The sequence below is a fragment of the Macaca fascicularis genome, chromosome 3, assembly GCF_037993035.2.
Source record: "Macaca fascicularis isolate 582-1 chromosome 3, T2T-MFA8v1.1".
Classification (NCBI taxonomy): domain Eukaryota; kingdom Metazoa; phylum Chordata; class Mammalia; order Primates; family Cercopithecidae; genus Macaca; species Macaca fascicularis.
In genome coordinates this window covers 171,199,986-171,220,842 of record NC_088377.1, presented here as the reverse complement: position 1 = coordinate 171,220,842, position 20,857 = coordinate 171,199,986, and the positions used below count along the sequence as shown (strand labels likewise).

The 20,857-nt window shown below is 41.5% G+C and overlaps 1 protein-coding gene across 5 annotated transcripts in view; it reads right to left on the bottom strand.

The window, feature by feature from the left end:
• Positions 1-20,857, bottom strand: part of NRF1 (nuclear respiratory factor 1) — a 148,890-nt gene that overhangs the window by 28,651 nt on the left and 99,382 nt on the right. For all 5 annotated transcript variants that reach the window (XM_045388374.3, XM_045388375.3, XM_045388376.3 and 2 more), the window contains exons 7-10: positions 20,278-20,475; positions 19,282-19,383; positions 11,789-11,946; positions 1,658-1,782 (exon numbers count right to left, since the gene is read on the bottom strand). In XM_045388374.3, the coding sequence (XP_045244309.1) occupies positions 1,658-1,782; positions 11,789-11,946; positions 19,282-19,383; positions 20,278-20,475 (583 nt within the window). The remainder of the gene's footprint in view (positions 1-1,657; positions 1,783-11,788; positions 11,947-19,281; positions 19,384-20,277; positions 20,476-20,857) is intronic.

Genomic DNA, 20,857 nt, shown 5'->3' with positions numbered 1-20,857 from the left:
CTTTGCTCAGGGTGGCTTAGGACTCTGATGAGGAATAGAAAAAGGTAAAAAAAATAGAAGTAGGGTTCTAGCTAGAAACAGAAGTTTTCCTTAATTCCAACCATGGTCCATTTCATCCTGAACATGTATGGCTATAAGATGTCCTTTGTCCTGCAGCATTCTGGCTGAGATCAACTCTGTCTAGATTTAGATAAGTTCACCAAAGCCTCTTGCCCTACAGAAAAAGTAGGCTATATTAGAATTGAATTTGTTTGGTACCTTTGGAAAATGATTCTCAGAAGCCACGATGGCTCTTTGCATTTCCTATGTTATTCTTCTCTGGGGGGACAAAGGTACTTTGTTTCTTCCTATTCCAAAGGAGGACACAGCACTATGTCTTTCTTCAGAGACTTTTCCAACTAACAGATAATTCAGTTCTTCAGGACCTACCATAAACAAAGTGCCAGGAACTTTTCTTTCTGCCACTAATGCCATTCAGGAACCTTCTGCCTAAATGATGAAAGTATGTTATTTATCTATCCTCATTCCAGGATTTGTTGTTTCTTTTTTTCTGAGACAGAGTCTCATTCTGTCACCCAGACTGGAGTGCAGTGGTGCAATCTCAGGTCACTGCAAGCTCTGCCTCTAGGGTTCAAGCAATTTTCTTGCCTCAGCCTCGCACACCACCACGGACAGGGTTTTGCCATGTTGGCCAGGCTGGTCTTGAACTCCTGACCTCAGGTGATCCACCCACTTTGGCTTCCCAAAGTGCTGGGGATTAGTAGGCATGAGCCACCGTGCCCAGCCCCATTCCAGGATTTTAAAGCAAGAATTTCCCCAAAGCCATGGGGTATTTAATTTGTCCTGCTTAATTATATATTATTTAAAAATGTAACAATCACATAGGGTCTCACAGAACAGATCTGGCCCTCCTCTTTGACCCAGACTTCTGAGGCACTTCCTTGGGCAGCTTAAGTCTTGGTAAGGAGTCATCCTTACCAATGTGGACCCAAAGAGCTGGCCTGAAGTTGTATATTTTTGCCACCATATTTCTATGAATTTTATCCCTTTTGTTTATTCAAGATATTCACCAATGTCCAAGAAGTCAAAGAGCTGGGGAAGAAGCGCAGGGTAGGGGCATATACTTGGCTAAATCCAGAGGTCCTTGGTGAGGCTACATATAACAGGAAGCAGAACCACAGTACCAAGCAGAGAGGCACCGGCATCACAGCCTGCTGCCTGACTCTGAGCACAGGTGAGACGATGGCGCCTTTCCTGATGTAGTCAGAACTTTCCACGATGGTCCTGCCCATGAGAGTCTCTGCTACAGTAAAGGACACTGATCTACCCTATCCGATGAGAGAGTAAAAGACAAAATGGGGCTCACAGCAAATTTTAAGATGCCTCTCAGCAAGTCTTGTCACAACAAGATAATTACTTTTTAAGTAACAATTCAATTAGGTAGCCATTATCATGGCATTTTCCTTCAGGAACCCCCATGTCTGCTACTAGTGAAAGGAATCACAGGCTCCTAGAATATTCCTAGGCAAGAAATGCCTACCAATGAAGAAAAAAAATCGAAGTTCAAACTCTTTCTGAAGGGTTTGCTGCCAGTCATGTCAGGAAGGTTTAAGTGGAAACAGGGAAGAAATTTAATAAAATATTTATGCTCTCTTACCATTAGCATCTTGGACTCCAGTAAGTGCTCCGACGGCTGCTGCGGTTTCCCCAGACAAGACGATCTGTCCCCCACCTTGTAAGGTGGCCTCAGCCAGGGTGGCGACAGCATGGGCGGCAGCTTCGCTGCAGGCACAGGAACAGGAGAGAGGGGGATGTGTAAGATGAATAGAGGAACAGCACTGCAGCCAAGACAAACCATCCTTTCAACGCTTTCCTTGGGTCTCTCTACTGACTCCATGGTTGTGATCCTAACAGCAAATACGTGTTAACAGTGCTAACAGATAAAGCCAGGAGTAATTCTGAAATAATATTAATGGCTAGAGACATCTGAAGTCTTACATAGCTATAAAGCTAATGGTGAGAGTTTCTTTGAACCTCGGTGTTTGAGGACAGAAGGCACTCATTATCAGTTTCTTCCTTATCAATATCAGTTGAGTGCTTGCAAGCCATAGTGGAAGCTCTGATCCATATTCACAATGCAAAAGCCATTTTGGTTGTCAATCACAAGGTTTTCCTTTTCTCTTTTCTCCTTACAGTAACACAAGGCAGACCATCTGAGACTGTCCTTTTATAGCCAAGGATGAATGATAATATGAGGAGTCAGCAGCAACCTGGACTCACTCTTCAATTAATATTAAATAATAATTTGATTTATAGTCATGCTTTTCAAATATAAAGTAATGGCTGATTAATATCCTGAAAAGTCCAACTCTACCCTTTGACTCACTGTATATGCAGGCAGGGCTAAAACAAAGACTTAAAATTTAAAATTATCACTACCAGTCCAAACTGTATACATAGTTTGCCTCTATAAATACAACAAAATAATAAACCTCCCTATATTGCACAAATGCTCTGTAGAATAGGAAGACATTAATCATTTGTATATACAAGTACTATTTTAGCAGTGTGTCTCATTTTTCTTTCTTTTCCTTGCTATATGCTTTTACTAGGTGCATAAATACCCATTTTTCTTGATTCTATGATGCTACAAACTGTAAGACATACTATTATGTTATGGGCCAGTAAGGAAGAAAAATTCCTGACAATTGTAAGATTATAATTTGCCATCCAAATTTCAGAGAGGTAAAAATGTAAAAAAACAGGCAAATTCATTATCCCTTCTGGCAAAGTATCAGGTGTCACTGTGCAGTTACTGAGGGACTATCGAATTCCAGTGGGCATAGAATAGAGATGATGGTGCCATTTAGTTTAGCAGAAGTGGACAAATAAGCCAGTTGAGTCAGCTTTGCTCTGAAACTGCAGGCTTTGCTGTAACATGGCAGTGGTCTTGCAACCAAAAGCCGTAAGTGGAGGTGGGTGAGGGGACAGGGACTAATTGGGGTAAATATGTTAGGATCGTGGGCAAAGCAACATGTACCAAACTCAATACTGTCTCCTTTACCTAAGACAGTCAGCACACAAGTAAGACAACAGACATAGTAATTCCCCTGCAGAAGACTTCTTGGTCACTGTAAGGATTTTAGGAAGCAGGAAAAGAAACCGAATGGCCAGAAAAGTCTCATTAAATAGAAAAATTTCCTCTTCTTACTAATTTGTCTTGCTTTTTAATTTTTATGACTGTTTTAAAGTTATCTTTTTCTTTTTAATTTTTATGACTGTTTTAAACAGTTATCTTTTTCTGACAATAAAAGCAATATACTTGCTTTTATAGAAAGTTTGAGCAAACTTTATTAAGTATAAAAGAAAATTTAAAATATCATAATTATTTCCTACTAATCTTAAATACAACTTTAAAAAGATAAGATAAGGCCAGGCACAGTGGCTCGCGCCTGTAATCCCAGCTGTTTGGGAGGCCGAGGCAGGCAGATCACCTGAGGTCAGGAGTTCGAGACCAGCCTGGCCGACATGGAGAAACCCCGTCCCTACTAAAAATACAAAATTAGCCAGGCGTGGTGGCGCATGCCTATAATCCCAGCTACTCGGGAGGCTGAGGCAGGAGAATCACTTGAACCTAGGAGGCGGAGACTGCAGTGAGCCGATATCGTGCCACTGCACTCCAGCCTGGTCAACAAGAGTGAAACTCTGTCTCAAAAAAAAAAAAAAAAAAAAAAAAGGTAAGATAATAATTAGGATTGTACTGTACAGTTTTAAAAACTATTTTGTTGTGATAAAATGCACATAACATAAAATTTACATTCTTAACACTAAAGTGTGCAGTTCAGGGAGTTAAATACACTCAGAATGCTGTGCAGCCATCACCATCATTCATCTCCACAACTCTCTTCATGTTGTAAAACTGGAACTCCGGACCATTAAACTTCCTATTCTACCATCTCCCTAGCCCCTGGCAACCACCATTCTACTTTCTGCCTCAATTATTTTTTCATTTTTGTTTTTATTTTTTAGAGACAGGGTCTCGCTATGCTGCCCAGGCTGGTCTCGAATTCCTGGGCTCAAGAAATCCTGCTTTAGCCTCCTGACGTAAACAGCTGGAACTATAGGTGTGTGTGCCTTTGTTGTCATATCTAAGAAATCATTGGCAAATCCAATGTCATTACGTTTTGCCCCATGTTTTCTTCTAAGAGTTTGATAGTTTTAGGTCTTAGATCCACTTTGAGTTATTCTTTGTCTCTATGATTTTTACTACTCTGTCTCACATAAATACAACCACACAGTATTTGTCCTTTTGTGTCTAGCTTCTTTCACTCGGCAGAATGTTCTCAAGGTTCATCCATGTCGTAGCATTTGTCAGAATTTCCTTCCTTTTAAAGGCCGAATAATATTCCATTGTGTGTATATACCACATTTTATGTATCCATTCATCTGTCGATGATCACCTGGGTTGCTCCCATGTTTCAGCTATTGTGAATAATGCTGCTGTGAACATGGGCATACAAATATTTCTCTGAGATCCTGCTTTCAATTCTTTGGGATATATACCCAGAAGTGGATTTGCTGCAACATATGGTAGTCCCATTTTTAATTTTTTGAGGAATTATCATACTGCTTTCCACAGTGGCTATATCATTTTACATTCCCACCAATAGTGCACAAGGGTTCCAATTTCTCCACATCCTCACCAACACTTGTTATTTTCTGTTTTTTGGATCGCGACCATCTTAATGGGTATGAGGTGGTATCTCATTGTAGTTTTGATTAGTGATGTTGCATATCTTTTCCTGTGCTTATTGGCCATCTGCTTATCTTCTTAGGAGAAATGTCTATTCGAGACCTTTGCCCATTTTTGAATAGAGTTTTTGTTGTTGTTGAGTTTTAGATATTCCCTATATATTCTGGATATCAATCCCTTATCAGATATGATTTGCAAATATTTTCTTCCATTCTGTGGCTTGCCTTTTTGCTCTATTGATAGTCTTTTGATGCAAAAATTTAAAACATTTTTGTAAAGTCCAATTTGTCTATTTTTCCTTTGTGATATCCAAGAAATTACTGGCAAATCCAATGTCATGAAGTTTTACCCCATGTTTTCTTCAAAGAGTTTTATAGTTGTAGGTCATGGAACCACTTTGAGTTAATTTTTATACACGGGGTTAGGTAAAGGTCCAACTTCATTCTTTTGTATGCAGATATCCAGTTTTCCCAGTACCACCACTCACACTTCTGATTTCAAAACTTAACACAAAGCTGTAGTAATCAAAACAGTACGGTACTGGCATAAAGACAAACATATAGACCAGTGGAATAGAACTGAGAGCTTAGAAATAAACCTTCACCTATATGGTCACATGGTTTCTGACAAGGGTGCCAACACCATTCAATAGGGAAGGGACTGTCTTTTCAGCAGGGGACCCTTGATCTGGAATTACTACTAAGGCTGTTCTTTACATTTTTCATGGTAGAATTTAATTTTAAAGTGCTTTTAAGTATTTATTAGAGAGACTGTAATGAATAAATTTTAGTACCTAGGCCCTTAATTTTTAATATTTTGTTAAGAAATTTATGTTAATAAACACTATCACCAACCACTGGGAATTTTTTTTTTTTGAGATGGAGTTTCGCTCTTGTTGCCCAGGCTGGAGTGCAATGGCGCAATCTTGCCTCACCACAACCTCTGCCTCCCAGGTTCAAGCGATTCTCCTGCCTCAGCCTCCCAAGTAGCTGGGATTACAGGCACCCGCCACCATGCCCAGCTAATTTTGTATTTTTAGTAGAGACGGGGTTTCTCCATGTTGGCCGGGCTGGTCTTGAACTCCCGACCTCAGGTGATCCGCCCGCCTCGGCCTCCCAAAGTGCTGGGATTACAGGCATGAGCCACCGTACCCAGCCGGGAAATTTTATTAATTACCTATATTGGAGAAAAAAAATAAAAAGAATAAATAAATATATGATCAGCCAATTTTACAGCATCCACCTGTCAATGATTAATGATACAAATATTTACACTGTGACCTGAGACTTTATGGAAAGTAGGAAAGTATATTCTTTGGAAAAAGCTGTGTGAGAGTCTGAAGAAGAAAACTGTAAATAAGAATTGTTTATATGGAATTAGGATCTTTGTTTATAGGCCACCTCAGTGACTGCTTATTTCCTATAATTCTTCCTACAGTTTACAATGATCTCATCTTTATGACCATCAAAGATGACATCCTGCCACTCCTGTATATCCTGAACACATTCTGGCAGAATGAGTTTCATGGACAGCAAAAGGAGAGGGCAGCTCTCCAAGCCTTGACATGAAAGTGTACCTGCAACTGATCACACTCATTTCATTCGACTTGAAGCCCTAAAAACTTGAAGTTTTTTTTTTTTTTTTTTTTTTTGAGACGGAGTCTTGCTCTGTAGCCCAGGCTGGAGTGCAGTGGCCACATCTCAGCTCACTGCAAGCTCCGCCTCCCGGGTTTACGCCATTCTCCTGCCTCAGCCTCCCGAGTAGCTGGGACTATAGGCGCTGGCCACCTCGCCCGGCTAGTTTTTTGTATTTTTAGTAGAGACGGGGTTACACCGTGTTAGCCAGGATGGTCTCGATCTCCTGACCTCGTGATCCGCCCATCTTGGCCTCCTAAAGTGCTGGGATTACAGGCTTGAGCCACCGCGCCAGGCTGAAGTTTTTTTCTTTAACTTCTTTCTAAAATATGGTATGGTAGAAGAAAAGCTGAAAACCAGCAACAACCTAAAATGATCTGGAATGCCAGGGATGAGGAGTCCAATGCAATGGGGGTGACAGGTTGACAGGTCAGTACGATTAATTATTCAACCCCCAGTTAGGGTCTTTACATGGGGCATGAAGACAACAATGATGCCTATGGTAAGCAGGGTTATCATTTCCAGAGCGACTCTACCCTTTTATACTCAACTTTATGGGAAACGACTCAACTAAACTGCTAGAAAGATTTTTTTTTTTTTTGAGATGGAGTTTCGTTCTTGCCCAGGCTGGAGTGCAATGGCATGATCTCGGCTCACTGCAACCTCCGCTTCCCGGGTTCAAGCAATTCTCCTGACTCAGCCTCCTGAGTAGCTGGGATTACAGGCGCGCACCACCACGCCCGCCTAATTTTGTACTTTTAGTAGAGACGCGGTTTCTCCATGTTGAGGCTGGTCTCGAACTCCTGATCTCAGGTGATTCACCTGCCTTGGCCTCCCAAGGTGCCGGGATTACAGGCGTGAGCCACCACGCCCAGCCTAGAAAAAGATTATGTTCACCTAAAAAGGTGAATAGGGATTAAAAAGACCCTTTACAAATTTTTAGACAAAAATTTTGTAATTTTACAAAAATTTGTAAAAAAATTTATAAAAAGACCACTTTACAATTTTTAGACAAGTCATTTCAAAACCAAAGCTACAAATAAGAGGTTTCCATCAGCCTTTTATCTGTAAGTGTCTAATCTTTACCTATAGGAAAGAAAAGCAGTTGTACCATTGCTGACCTCTATTCCAGAGAAGATTTCTGATCTAAGTTTTCCATCCCGTTTTATTGGACAAATATCACTCCATATGTTAAAGCTCCATTTTATTTTAATAATGTCTAATTTTAAGTCAATAATATTTTCATCTTAAAGACTAAGATCAAATTTTTCTTTCAAAATATGACTTTTAAAAAGCAAAATCTTCTCAACAAAAGAAGGACAAATTCTAAAATTCCTTGAGAAGAGGAATTAATCTAAGTATTTCCCCATAGCACTGAGTCACAGCCCTGCACACAGTAGACACACAATAAATACTGTCTCAGGGTTGACAATATACTATCAAGTAAGTTTCCACTACTTTAGAAACATACAGTAAGTCTACAAAGCCAAATCGTCCTCTCTACATGCAAGGACTATACTGGCCATATTCAGGAAATGGGTTTGTAGAAGGACATGTTTAAGAGGAACTACAAGTCTAGGACAGCTTAACCAAAGAACTGAAAATTCAAATTAATGACTGCATCACAAGTAAATGGTGATATCACTGCCTTTCCTCTCTGGTTGTTCAGGCTAAATAGCTTATATATATAAGCTATCATATATATATATGCTATTATATATATGTATGTATGTATATATATACACACACATACACACATACTGTTTTAAAGCTGTGATGTTCTGCTTATTTGTTCACTTCGATTCCCTTCCCACCTCCTTTCCAAAAGTGCTGATTTATTCTTTATTTTGAAAATGAAAATTAACATAGTTTTTAAAGGACAACTTCTCCATACCCACTTTGGGTTGTTAGAAAGCCAGGGTGGGCTAAAGGCTGTGGAGCCCTGGGCCCTTGTGACTTGCAGTATGAAATTCTCTTAAGAGCATGGTTGAGAAACAAGTCCGTCCTGCAACTGTCCTGATTCCGTTGTACCCTGTAAAAGATGGAGGAGCCCCTCTGCCTCCTTATTCCCCAACCTGCCATTGCATGTAGCTTCCTCTCCCTTCTCACCCTGCGCCCACATCTGCTGTTTACATTGCAGCAGAGGTGCAGCTGGTTATAAGAGAACCATGCTTGTTTTATCTGCACCCAAAACACAGACGAGCTGCAAGAGGGCAGATTATGAAACTGCTTTGTCATCATAGGAACAAAGACCAGATTTCTCTGTGTATGTCTCACTGAGATGACTTCCAACAGCAAATTATGTGGAGAGGCTCAGAGTGCAGGGACTAAATGATTCTACTGCATCTCGTCCACAAGGAAGTGAATGTTAAGGGCTTGTGACTTATATCCAACCCTCCTGACTAAGACATTAGACCATGGGTTACCTCTCTTGGGTTCAGAAAGCCCTGATGTTCCCCTAATAGTCTGCTACAGTCTAGTCTCTGCTGCCGGGCTTGGTTTCTTCACCCCCAGCAGAAGCTGTAATATACCAACCCCTAACACTCTTTGGGGCAGCGAACTACCTGATTGCAAAGATATTTCAACATCTCTTTATTCCTCCTCTATGCCACAGTGAACACATTCTCCTTCCTTTGGAGTAAACACTGTAGCCACCTCAGCTGCATCTGAGTTTGTTAACAAGCCCTCAGGGGATGCCATTACCCTCTTGCCTTTAGAAATAAGCCCTGGTCCTTACAACAAAGGGAGCCCAAATGTGCCTCATATTTTCCACTATGTACAGAGTTCCCAGGACACACAACACTTCACTGGAATATCCAAGGTGTTGGCTGCAAGTCTCAATGAAATCAAGTTTTGCTGGTCTTTAATGAGGGCCTGTTAGGCCCCAAGCTACAGTCGGGCGGGGGATGGGGACTGTTACTGGACTAAAGGGAGGGAGAGTCACTTGGCCATGCCTTTCAGGAAGTTTATCTGGGTGTTTCTCTCAAAGACAGGGGTAGAATTGAGCCAAGTGTAAGGAACCAAATAAGACTTTCATGTTACTGAAAAGCAACATGGTGGGTATACACGTGAGTGGGGGAAAAAAAAGAAATGAAGAGCAACACATGCAACATGGCTCAATAGGCTGAAAAAAATGTTCTGATCACTAGGGACTAACTGGGTAACTCTGAGAAGACGTGTTGTGTGTGTGTGTGTGTGTGTGTGTGTGTGTCTGTGTGTCTGTGTGTTTCAGTTTCCTATTCCTAATCAACCACCAATCTCTGGCCATACTTCTTTAAAATGAATCACTTAGGCTGGGCGTGGTGGCTCATGCCTGTAATCCCGGCACTTTGGGAGGCTGAGGTGGGTGGATCACCTGAAGTCAGGAGTTCGAGACCAGCCTGACCAACATGGAGAAACCCTGTCTGTACTAAAAGTACAAAATTAGCTGGGCATGGTGGCAGACGCCTGTAATCCTGGCTACTTGGGAAGCTGAGGCAGGAGAATCGCTTGAACCTGGGAGGCAGAGGTTGCGGTGAGCCGAGATCATGCCATTGCACTTCAGCCTGGGCAACAAGAGCAAAACTCTGTTTCAAAAAAAAAAAAAAAAAAAAAAGAATCACTTTACCTCCATTCTTACGACTTTACTTTCCAAGACCTTAACAAGGTGTGCTGGAGTGCCTCTTCCTAACTGATCTTCTAATCTCCTCTCACTATAATTAAATCAGAATAGATAGTTCTTAAAATATAACTTAAATGATAATAATTCTTGAAGTGCTAACTCTGGGTTGGACACTGCGATGAGAATTTTATCTATATTATCTCATATACATGATTCTGTAGGATGAGTATTATCCTCATTATAACAATGGGGAAAACAAGGCTCAGAGGTTATGTTTCTCAGGATCAAATGGCTAGTGTGTGGTGGAGCCAGGATTCAAACCCGAATATGTGACGTTGGAACCCTGCTCTCAGCCACCATACCAAACAACCTCATACAGTGAACCATGCACAAATCCATCTTAGCTCTCTAGTATCTATCATAATCAATCTAAACTTTCACTGATTTTATATTTAGGGGAGGTGATCCCCCTCCTCTGAATTTCTACAATGTTCATAGTCTTTACCATACAATTCAATAGTGAGTTACACTCTAAGTAATACTGTTTGCTAAGTGTTACTTAAATCAGTCTCCCCAATAAGAGTATGATTTCTTTGAGGGCAGAGTATATGCTAGAGCACTCTATTCTCTATTTAGAGCCTTACCCAGTAGAGCTGGCATGCCGCAAGAGTTCAGTGACTATCAAGGACTAAGAGCTGCTATGGATGAGAATAGCAGCCCTTACTGCATACAAGACACTGACCTAAGGATTTCACATGGAGTAACTCAGTTCTCATAACACCTCTAGAAGAATGTACTATTATCACTCCCATTTTACAGAATAGGAGAGCCTGGCTACTGAGATTTCAAATGAACTGCTTGATGCCAAACAGCTCGTAAGTGACAGAGCTGGGCTTCAAACCGAAGTAGTCTGGCATCAAGGCTCACACTCTTGACCATTAATTTAAATGCCTGAGTCCATTAAAAATAAAATTGCATGAGGAATGAAGAAGAGGGAGAATGATATGAAGCTGATCTTTCCTGTCAACAACCAGTAGAAGGAACCAGGCAGAGAACAATACAATCGAGGTTCAGAAGCCACCTCTTGGAGCATCCCATTTGGCAGCACCCTTCCTAACATACCTGAAGAAAAAAGTTCATTATTTCCCCCAATAATCCAAAACTTACTTATCTTGAGCTCACTGATAAGCAAAGGCAACACATTTTTCTCAAAAGCAAGTAAAATCAGCCACTTGCTGCTTAAACATGGATTAATACCCCCAACAAAATGCACTTTCTTTTGTAGGGCAAAAGGACAATTACTCTGAAGCCTCTTAATTTGTTCTGTATCCCTTGAAAACATGAAGCACTCAAGCCTTGCTGCTTCTGCTTAATGGACACAGAATAGGATAAATGGGAAGGCTTGACCAGCAGTCTTGGGCTGGAAGTCAGAAAGGCTGCACTGATTGTTGGGGCTGGGTGGCGGCAGGAGTGAAGAATGATGCGGAGATTATCTTTCCATCAATAGCCAGTAGAAGGAACTAAGCAGGAAACAATACATTGAGTTTTGGAAACTACCTTTTACTAGAGGATTCCATTTCACATCACCTTTCCTAAGCACACCTGAAGGAAAGAAGTTTAATTTTTCTTGGTAAGGGCTGACCTATTATAGGCCAAACTACAATATCATATGGGCCAAAAGTGTTAAGTTCCTACTGCCAATTGTGGCAAACAGAGATACATTTCTCTTTAAGAGGCCTCCACCCATATCTGCAGGGACAGATCTGTGATCCTCATTTATTCCCGGACTCTTGCCACCACCTGTTAAGCGCCATGGTGACTGTAGCTCCCTGCTGCATCTCCTGAGAAGCTGCCACTGCGGCCTCTGCCAATGATGCCACCGCCTGGGTGGCCTCTGATGCTTGCGTCGTCTGGATGGTCATCTCACCTCCCTGTAACGTGGCCCAATTTTGTTCCACCTGAGGCAGAAAGGACAAGATAGTAAAAAAACAAAGCCACGAAAGTATAATTTTAAAAGTAATTTTTCCAATAATTGTTACTTTTTAGCTAAATACACATACTCTTTAAAATTAACATGACCTGCAATGTACAGAACAGAGTTTTAAGCATGCTACCTTTTGTGTAAAAAAGGGGGTATTAGAATATATACCTGAATTTTCTTGCATTTGCCATAAAGAAATTCTGGAAGGACACACAAAAGCCACTGAATATATTCTCTGGATTATATGTGTGGGGTTCAGAGGAGCTGGAAACAAGTTGGATGGGAGATAGAAAGCAAGACCTTCCACTGTACTTTTTTTTTTTTTGAGAGGGAGTCTCCCTCTGTTGCCCAAGCTGGAGTGCAATGGCACAATCTTGGCTTACTGCAACCTCCATCTCTCAGGTTGAGCGATTCTCCTGCCTCAGGCTCCCAAGTAGCTGGGATTATAGGTGTGTGCCACCACCTCTGGCTAATTTTTGTATTTTTAGTAGAGACGGGGTTTCACCATGTTGGCCAGGCTGGTCTCAAACTCCTGATCTTAGGTGATCCACCTGCCTGTCTCCCAAAGTGCTAGGATTACAGGCATGAGTCACCACGCCTGGCCCACTCTACACTTTTAAATACGTTTCTCGATTTACCTCCCGATGTATACATACTTCAAAACAACACATTGTGCAAGATAAATATATACAATCTTTTGTCAATTTAAATAAATACATAATAAAGTTTAAAAATATATAGGCTGGGTTGTTAGAAATAGCCCATGAGAAGAAAAAAAATTCAAACTATACCAAAATTTCAAACTGTATCAAAGGGAATATGATACCAGTACTCCAGACCCTTTATCCAAAGGGTCTACTACAGTGCCTATTTTCTTTCTCTCTTACTATTTTTTTATCATTATACAATATTTCCATGTAATATACCTATTTTCTTGTGTACCTTTGTAGAGCTATTCCCACTATATGGAAGTATATTTACACAGACACACACACACACACACACACACACATTCACCCTATTTCCCCTTTCTACTACCTCCTCTTTAAAATAAAAATGGCGGCATATTCTACATATCTTTTGTATCTTGCTTTTTTCACAAACAGTACATCTCCGAAATGATTCCATTTTGGAACATATAAAACTACTTTACTGATTCACGATTCTTAAGAATGGCTGCATGGTGGCTGGGCGCGGTGGCTCACGCCTATAATCCCAGCACTTTGGGAGGCCGAGGCGGGCGGATCACAAGGTCAGGAGATCGAGACCACGGTGAAACCCCGTCTCTAAAAATACAAAAAATTAGCCGGGCGCGGTGGCGGGCGCCTGTAGTCCCAGCTACTCGGGAGTCTGAGGCAGGAGAATGGCATGAATCCGGGAGGCGGAGCTTGCAGTGAGCCGAGATTGTGCCACTGCACTCCAGCCTGGGCGACAGAGCGAGACTCCGTCTCAAAAAAAAAAAAAAAAAAAGAATGGTTGCATGGGATTGCATTTTTTTTTTTTTTTTTTTTTTTGAGACGGAGTTTCGCTCTTGTTGCCCAGATTGGAGTGCAGTGGCATGATCTCAGCTCACCGCAACCTCTGCCTTCCAGGTTCAAGTGATTCTCCTGCCTCAGCCTCCCGAGTAGCTGGGATTACAGGCATGCACCACCACACCCAGTTAATTCTGTATTTTTAGTAGAGACAGGGTATCTCCATGTTGGTCAGGCTGGTCTTGAACTCCCAACCTCAGGTGATCCACCTGCCTCCACCTCCCAAAGTGTTGGGAAGCATTGAATTATATAGAAAACATCATCATTTATTTAACAAGTCATCTTTCAATGCACATTTAGGTGGTTTACAGTCTTTTGCTATTAACAAACAGTGCTGTGATGAATATCCTTATATACTATTATACTTTGTATATCACATGTGAGTCTATTTACAGGGTAAATGCCTAGAGGTAGAATTATGGATCAAACTTACTTTGCATTTTTATTTTGATGGAAACTGCTAAACTCAGAAACTAATTTTTTAAAGTGTAGCAAAAACTGCTTTCTTTTCAGTAGGGGAGAAGTTATGAAGACTCTCCCACTGCCCACAGCAAAAAACCCCAAAACAAAAATCATACTCTCTGGTGATAGGGTACACGAGAATCCAGGTTTGCCAGGCCTACACAGAGTCTCTCAGTCTCGGCATGCTAACATTTTGGCCCAGGGATCCTTGGTTGTAGGGCTGTCCTGTGCATTGCAGTATGGTTAGCAGCATCCTGGCTTCTACCCACTAGTTGCCAATAGCACCCTCCCCAGTCAGGAAAGTAAAAAATGTCTCCAGATATTGCCAAATGTCCCCTCTGGTCTGGGGTACAGAACCACTGATTTTAGTACAATTCTTTGTGTTTAGAGACTTGGTTCTGAATACCTGTATCTAGTTACTTCAGTCTGTTTTGCTCAATAAATACTCATTGATTAATTATCCACCCTCAAAACTGAAAAGTAGCAAGGGCAGTAAAAGCAGTTTCTATTCCGAAGTACGGCAGGTGATCCATCAGCTCAGGTGTATATGTCTTTGGACTCCTGGACTCAAGACCTTAGCAGTGCTTACTGCAGCTCTTTCTATTCCTGCTTCACATTGCTGGGGCCTGGTGAGTAGTTATCTTGTGCCTGCTTGTTACCGTGTTCCAAAGGAAGTGCTCCAAGCTTTAGGAGGTAGATATTTTAAATGCTTCCTGCTTTAGTTCTATCACCATACTTAGATTATGATAATGCTTTTCAGAATGTTTGCCAAAAGCCTCCCAGAGAAAGAGACATTCCTTTGAGCTACCTTCGTGTTTGCCCTGAGTTCTCATGGGCAGTGGATTGTGCCAAAAAGCCTTCAGGGCCCATCACTCCTGAGGCAGAGATATCCTAGAGCTGCAAAGTTGCCCCTCAGGAACTCCAAAGCTCTTGTTTTCCAAGGTTGCTTGCTTTCATCTCATTGCTCCAATGAACATTACTGCCAACACTGCCAGTGTAAGAGGCAAGCTGTACTATCAATTCTTAGGTGGCTGATGATTCCACTCAAAACATCCACTGAAGCTGGGCAGTGCTGTTGCCTACTGCGAGGGAATGGTCTTCCTGTTTCCTGATCTGCCCCTCTATTTTAGTCCGGCACATGCTGCTGTTCTCACCTGAGCTTGGTCCAGTGTGGCTCTCTCAAGTCCTCAAACTCCAAAGGCAGCAAGTCACTACAGACACATTTAGTTACAACTATACTTGTAGTGAAAATAGCATTAGAATGCTGCCATATACAGTATAATTTAAGAAAGTTAAATTACATGTCATGGAATGACAGTAAATAGTGAAGAGAAAAGAGGAGGAGAAACAGAGAAGAGATTTCTAATCAGAAACACAGCAGGTGATCAAGAAATCAGTTCAAGCGCCAGCATCTCTTCGGAATTTCCTATTCTTGAGTCTCAGCGCTTTCTTAAACTGTGTTTACTTAAGCTCTTGTTGCATTCCCTTCCCCAAAGAAAGGGCCACAAGCCCTGGGAGGGGAAGATATTCAGAAGATATATCATTGGTTACTATGCATTTCTGAGAGAGCCCCTCTACCATAAGGCCCTTCAAACTGTGGCTGTTCCACGCTTTCACAAGTTAATGCACTGAACGTGTTGCTCCCTTTGACAGGGTAGAACTCCTATCCCTCTCCTTTGTTTGGCTAGTTACCCCTCTAGTCTAAGCTCAGGGGCTTCCTCTGGGAAGTGTTTCCTGAGACAATTCCATTCCCCTGAAGTCCAGATGAGGGCCTCTCCTCTGCTGTTCCACAGCACCCTGGGGTTGCTGCTACTAGACCCTTATCTCACTGCAATTGTTCTTTGCCTTTCTTTACCACCTACCTATGTGCACCTTAAGGGAAAGGGGAGTCTTTATTATCTTTTATCTACAGTCTCTACAGTGCCTGGCACAGGGCTCAAAAACTGTTTACTGAAGGGATGGATGGAAAAATACTATTGGGATTTTCCTACTTGTTATTCAGCCTGCCCATATTTAAGGTAAATCGACATCCATAAAAATACACCTAAAATGAGTTACGCAATTCAAAACTGTTACATATATTAATGGCTCAGTTTAAAATTCACATCTCTAATGTTTTTGTACTTTGGCTTTCTCTTCTTCTAACAGAATTATATATACTATTATCAACAGATACCATTCTATTTCAAATTTAGACTTTTCTGACACCTAATGCAATTGATATCACCAATACCTGGTCTTATCACGCAGCAGAATGGATTCTCAAACCCATCTGCGTCTTTCAATATGCCATCAAAATAAAAACTGTATATTTTAAAATCAACATAGTTTATTTCATATTATTTTGAAATTCTTTCCTTGTTCAATTATAAACATCTATGTAGGCCGGGCGCGGTGGCTCATGCCTGTAATCCCAGCACTTTGGGAAGCCAAGACGGGTGGATCACGAGGTCAGGAGATCAAGACCATCCTGGCTAACACGGTGAAACCCCGTCTCTACTAAAAATACAAAAAAATTAGCCAGCCTGGTGGCAGGCGCCTGTAGTCCCAGCTACTCGGGAGGCTGAGGCAGGAGAATGGCGGAAACCCACGAGGCGGAGCTTGCAGTGAGCCGAGATCGCGCCACTGCACTCCAGCCTGGGAGACAGCAAGACTCTGTCAAAAAACAAACAAACAAAAAAGTCTATGTAACTTGTTCTGTGTCACTAATTAATTTTCAACTGCTTAAGGCTATAGAGTTTGTTGCTCTGTAATTACTCAGATTACTGAGTATTCTCAGCTCAGCAGGCCCCCAAATGACCCTTTCCATAAATAACCGGACGCTGAAGACAGTGTGGTAATGGTGAGAGCTCTCACTGGGAAGGCTGGGATAACAAAATGACCACACAACTTCTAAAAGTATAGGCACTGTTTGTTGTTATACTTTCTGCCCCATGGGAGAAAAGACCAAGCAAAAAGGCTGTTTCTACTGAGTCACCTGATACAGTGTCTACACTGGCATCGATGTGGCCTTATATAGCCCACTTCAGAGAAATATTAGAGTCATTACAGTTCTTATGGTTCAAAGCTAAGACACTAACAACTATGTCAACATCTAAGAGAAATCAGACGGCAAACGGAAACACAATATAATCTAAACATGTCACTTTCTGACATAACCTATGCTTCCTCTCTTTATGTCATTTTCATTTCACTGGAAGTGTAGGAAGAGTTAAGAGTATTTTTTTTCATCTGACTGAATCCAGGTATTTACCAAAAGGCTATAAAAACTTTATATATGTCAACCTCCACAATAGCTGGCTTAACAATGATGTTAGTGTGCCAGAAAAGCCAGACATATGCAACTGAGATTTAAAAAATATTTTCTATGAATATTTGAATATGTTGATTACTTTTGTATGTTATTTAGCAAAGTATATTTCTTAGACTTAGTCCCAGAGAAGTATTTAAGAGACACAACTCTGGCCGGGTGCAGTGGCTCACGCCTGTAATCCTAGCACTTTGGGAGGCTGAGGCAGGCAGATCATGAGGTCAAGAGATCGAGACCATCCTGGCCAACATGGTGAAACCCCATCTCTACTAAAAATACAAAAATTAGCTGGGCATGGTGGTGCATGCCTGTAGCCCCAGCTACTCAGGCGGCTGAGGCAGAAGAATCGCTTGAACTCGGCAGGTAGAGGTTGCAGTGAGGTGAGATCATGCCACTACACTCCAGCCTGGGCCACAGAGTGAGATTCCGTCTCAAAAAAACAAAAAAACAAAAAAAAACAAAAAAAAAAAAAAGGAAAGAAAGAAACACAACTCCATAAATATGTTATAAATATTATGTGTCAAAAACAAAATTTTTATAGAGAAGGAAACAAAGTTACTTTCTTTAAATAGTACCAAGAAACATTCAGTAGAGAGATACGGTTGATAACACTTTGTCTAAGCCAAAAACTAACACATCTTCTAACTCTACCCCTTGTTGTCTTTTCCACTTCTTTCAGACTTTAAGGAGTGTCATCTCGTTCTAGTGTTCTGGACCTGACAAATTCTTTGCTTTGCTAATCCATATCCTTTAATGATGTTTATGTACTTAGAAAGTAAGTGTTCTGTCAACCTTCACCTTTCCTCACCCAATAACCAAGTTTTTCAGTGTCCCAAACTTTCCCAGGCTCCTTAGGTGGAAAGGAGGTACATATGCTTTGCAGCATCCCTTACAGCAAGGCTAGAGGTCGTTCACGTAGACCTCTCTCTCTTCCTCACTAGACTGGAGTCCCATGAGGGCAAGGATCCTGTGCAAATCAATGCCACACAGCTGTAGCTATACAGGGTTTCGGCACATGCAGGCTGGCCAAGGAGCCTGTGGTGCACTCTCCCTCCATCTCCCAGCCATGCAGCCTTTGCCAGTTCTCCCCGTCTCCTGAGGGGCACATATGAAAGTGACTTTGTGGTGTTCTAAGGGGAAATGCGCCATGGCTCTCAACAAGGGTGAGATAACACTTTTAGCTTTATTTCTGATACTGCTCTTCGATTATCTGTTGGCTATTTTTCAAACTTCAGGACACCACATCAGTATCTTCAAGGGAAACACTCATGGTGACGTAAAAAACCCCCTCCTTCACTTGTTGAATCTTCACCAATGTCTCAGAGCCTAGGTAATGTTTTTCTCAGTTCATTATCCAGCTTCAACACTGCTCTGGGACTTTGGGCAAATCATGTAAGCTCTAAAGCGAATCATCATCTCTAAAGTGAAGATGATAATGGAACTTACACTTCATAGGGTCGAGTGTTTAGCCCACCAAGTGATCAATAAAGGTTGGCTGTCTTTAGGTTAACGTCCCATAATTATCCCAATTTTGCTAAGGAAGAATTCTCCTAAGAAATCTTCAAAGGCATATTTAAAATGTAATAAATCATGTTACTGACTTGCAAACATATTTATCCCTTCAAAGAAGGCTTCCCTTAATTCCAGTTTTAATGCATCATTCTTTTTTTCATAAAGACCAAAGATGAAATTCTTTGGGATTCACAGCATAAAAATGCTAAAGGGATAATCCCTTCATATTGTGTATAATACCAAATGCTATACATTCAAACGTAAAATTCTAAGCTCCTGACAGTTGGGTTTGAGTCATACTAATCCATGAATCTTAATTGTTACAATTAATACACATAGCATAAGACACTTTCCAAAACTTTCATGGTTTCATGTTCAAAAGGTTTAAATGAACGAGTGCTGCAGACATGCAGGCTACTCCATCCTCTGGACCTTTGCTTCTCCCTCATTATACATTCAAGTATTTAAGAAGATGCAGACAGAATCTCTTTCTTACCTCTCCATCAGCCACGGCAGAATAATTCACTTGGGCAACGGTGACTGTGGTTGGCAATTCTGAAGCATCAGCCAATGTGGCTACTGTTGCCCCCGTACCAACCTAAAAAAAAATATGGAAAGTGATAAGTGTCGCTGGATGGATCCTTCCACTTCTTTACTCAGAAGCTAAGACTCCTTTAATCCCAAATTTAGCGCAGATAACAATGAATATGTCTTATGATGTGAAATCTAAAATCATATTCACTAAAATTATAGTTCAGAGACTATCATGAGTTTCAGAATTTTACTTCAACCAAATAAATCGATATGAGAAGAGCTATCCCACTGCCACATCCATGCCCAGTGTCGGTCAACCAACTTTCTATTCTCACCCCAATTGGAACTTCAGAGGTTCTCAATCAACAAATTGTGTTTTACCTCAGAAGAGGTCATTCAGAAGGAATATTCCCTGATCACTGACAGTGAAACTGTAAAACAGAAGTCATTTTAAGGCCAGGCATGGTGGCTCACATCTGTAATCCCAGCATTTTAGGAGGCCGAGGCAGGAGGATTGCTTGAGTTCAGGAGTTTGAGACCAGCCTAGGCAACATGGAAAGGCCTTGTCTCTACCAAAAAAAAAAGTCAGCCAGGCCTGGTGGCATACACCTGTAGTCCCAGCTACTTGGGAGGCTGAGGTGGGAGAATCACTTGAGCCCAGGGGGGTTGAGCCTGCAGTGAGCTGTGATGACAGAGAGAGATCCTGTCTCAAAAAAAAAAGAGCCCTTTAAAAGTGCTTTGTTTTGGAAATGTCCAGGAAGCTACTCATAGCTCTGTATTTAGCAAATGCAAAGAATTTAAACTATTCTTCAGGAATCAATTTCAGGTAGGAAGATGGTGGGGAGCTATATAAAGTTCATACAAGAGTTCGCACAAAGGAAACTCTCCCCAGTCTGAGGTGAGGTGCCCACTGATCCATCTCAGAAGCCACAGTCTGGTAGCCCTCAGGTTTACTCACCTGGATAAGTGAGACAGTGCCATCAGGGTTACTAAAGGTCTGGACGACAGTCTGTGACGGTACGAGATGAGCTATACTGTGCGTGGCTGTGGCCTGCGTTTGCGTTTGCTGATCCTCAAAGGCATACAAAAGGTCTTCCCGCCCATGCTGTTTATAACAGTTTTTAACTATGGTCCGTAGTGCCTGGGTCCATGAAACCTGTCACCAAATGACGGGAAAAGCACAGTGAGCCACAAAGAACTTTGGTTATTTAGTCCCAATATGCAATAAGCAGCTACTTCTTTATCAAATCAAACCAAACCAAACCTCTTATAAACTCTCCTAGGATTATTTCCCACAGACTGGTTCTGGTAGAAAGAAGCTGAGTACGAAGTATCAAAGAGGCCTTCTCATTGGTTTCTTCTTGATCAAAGTCTAGTTTACACCCTATTCCAACCTGAGGCCAAACTCTTAAACTTCTTGCAAAGAAAGATTATTCTGATCTAGAATGGCATATTAAGATTCTCAGTAAACTTCCAAGCTAAATGAAAAATAAATACACGGCCGGGTATGGTGGCTCACGCCTGTAATCCCAGCTCTT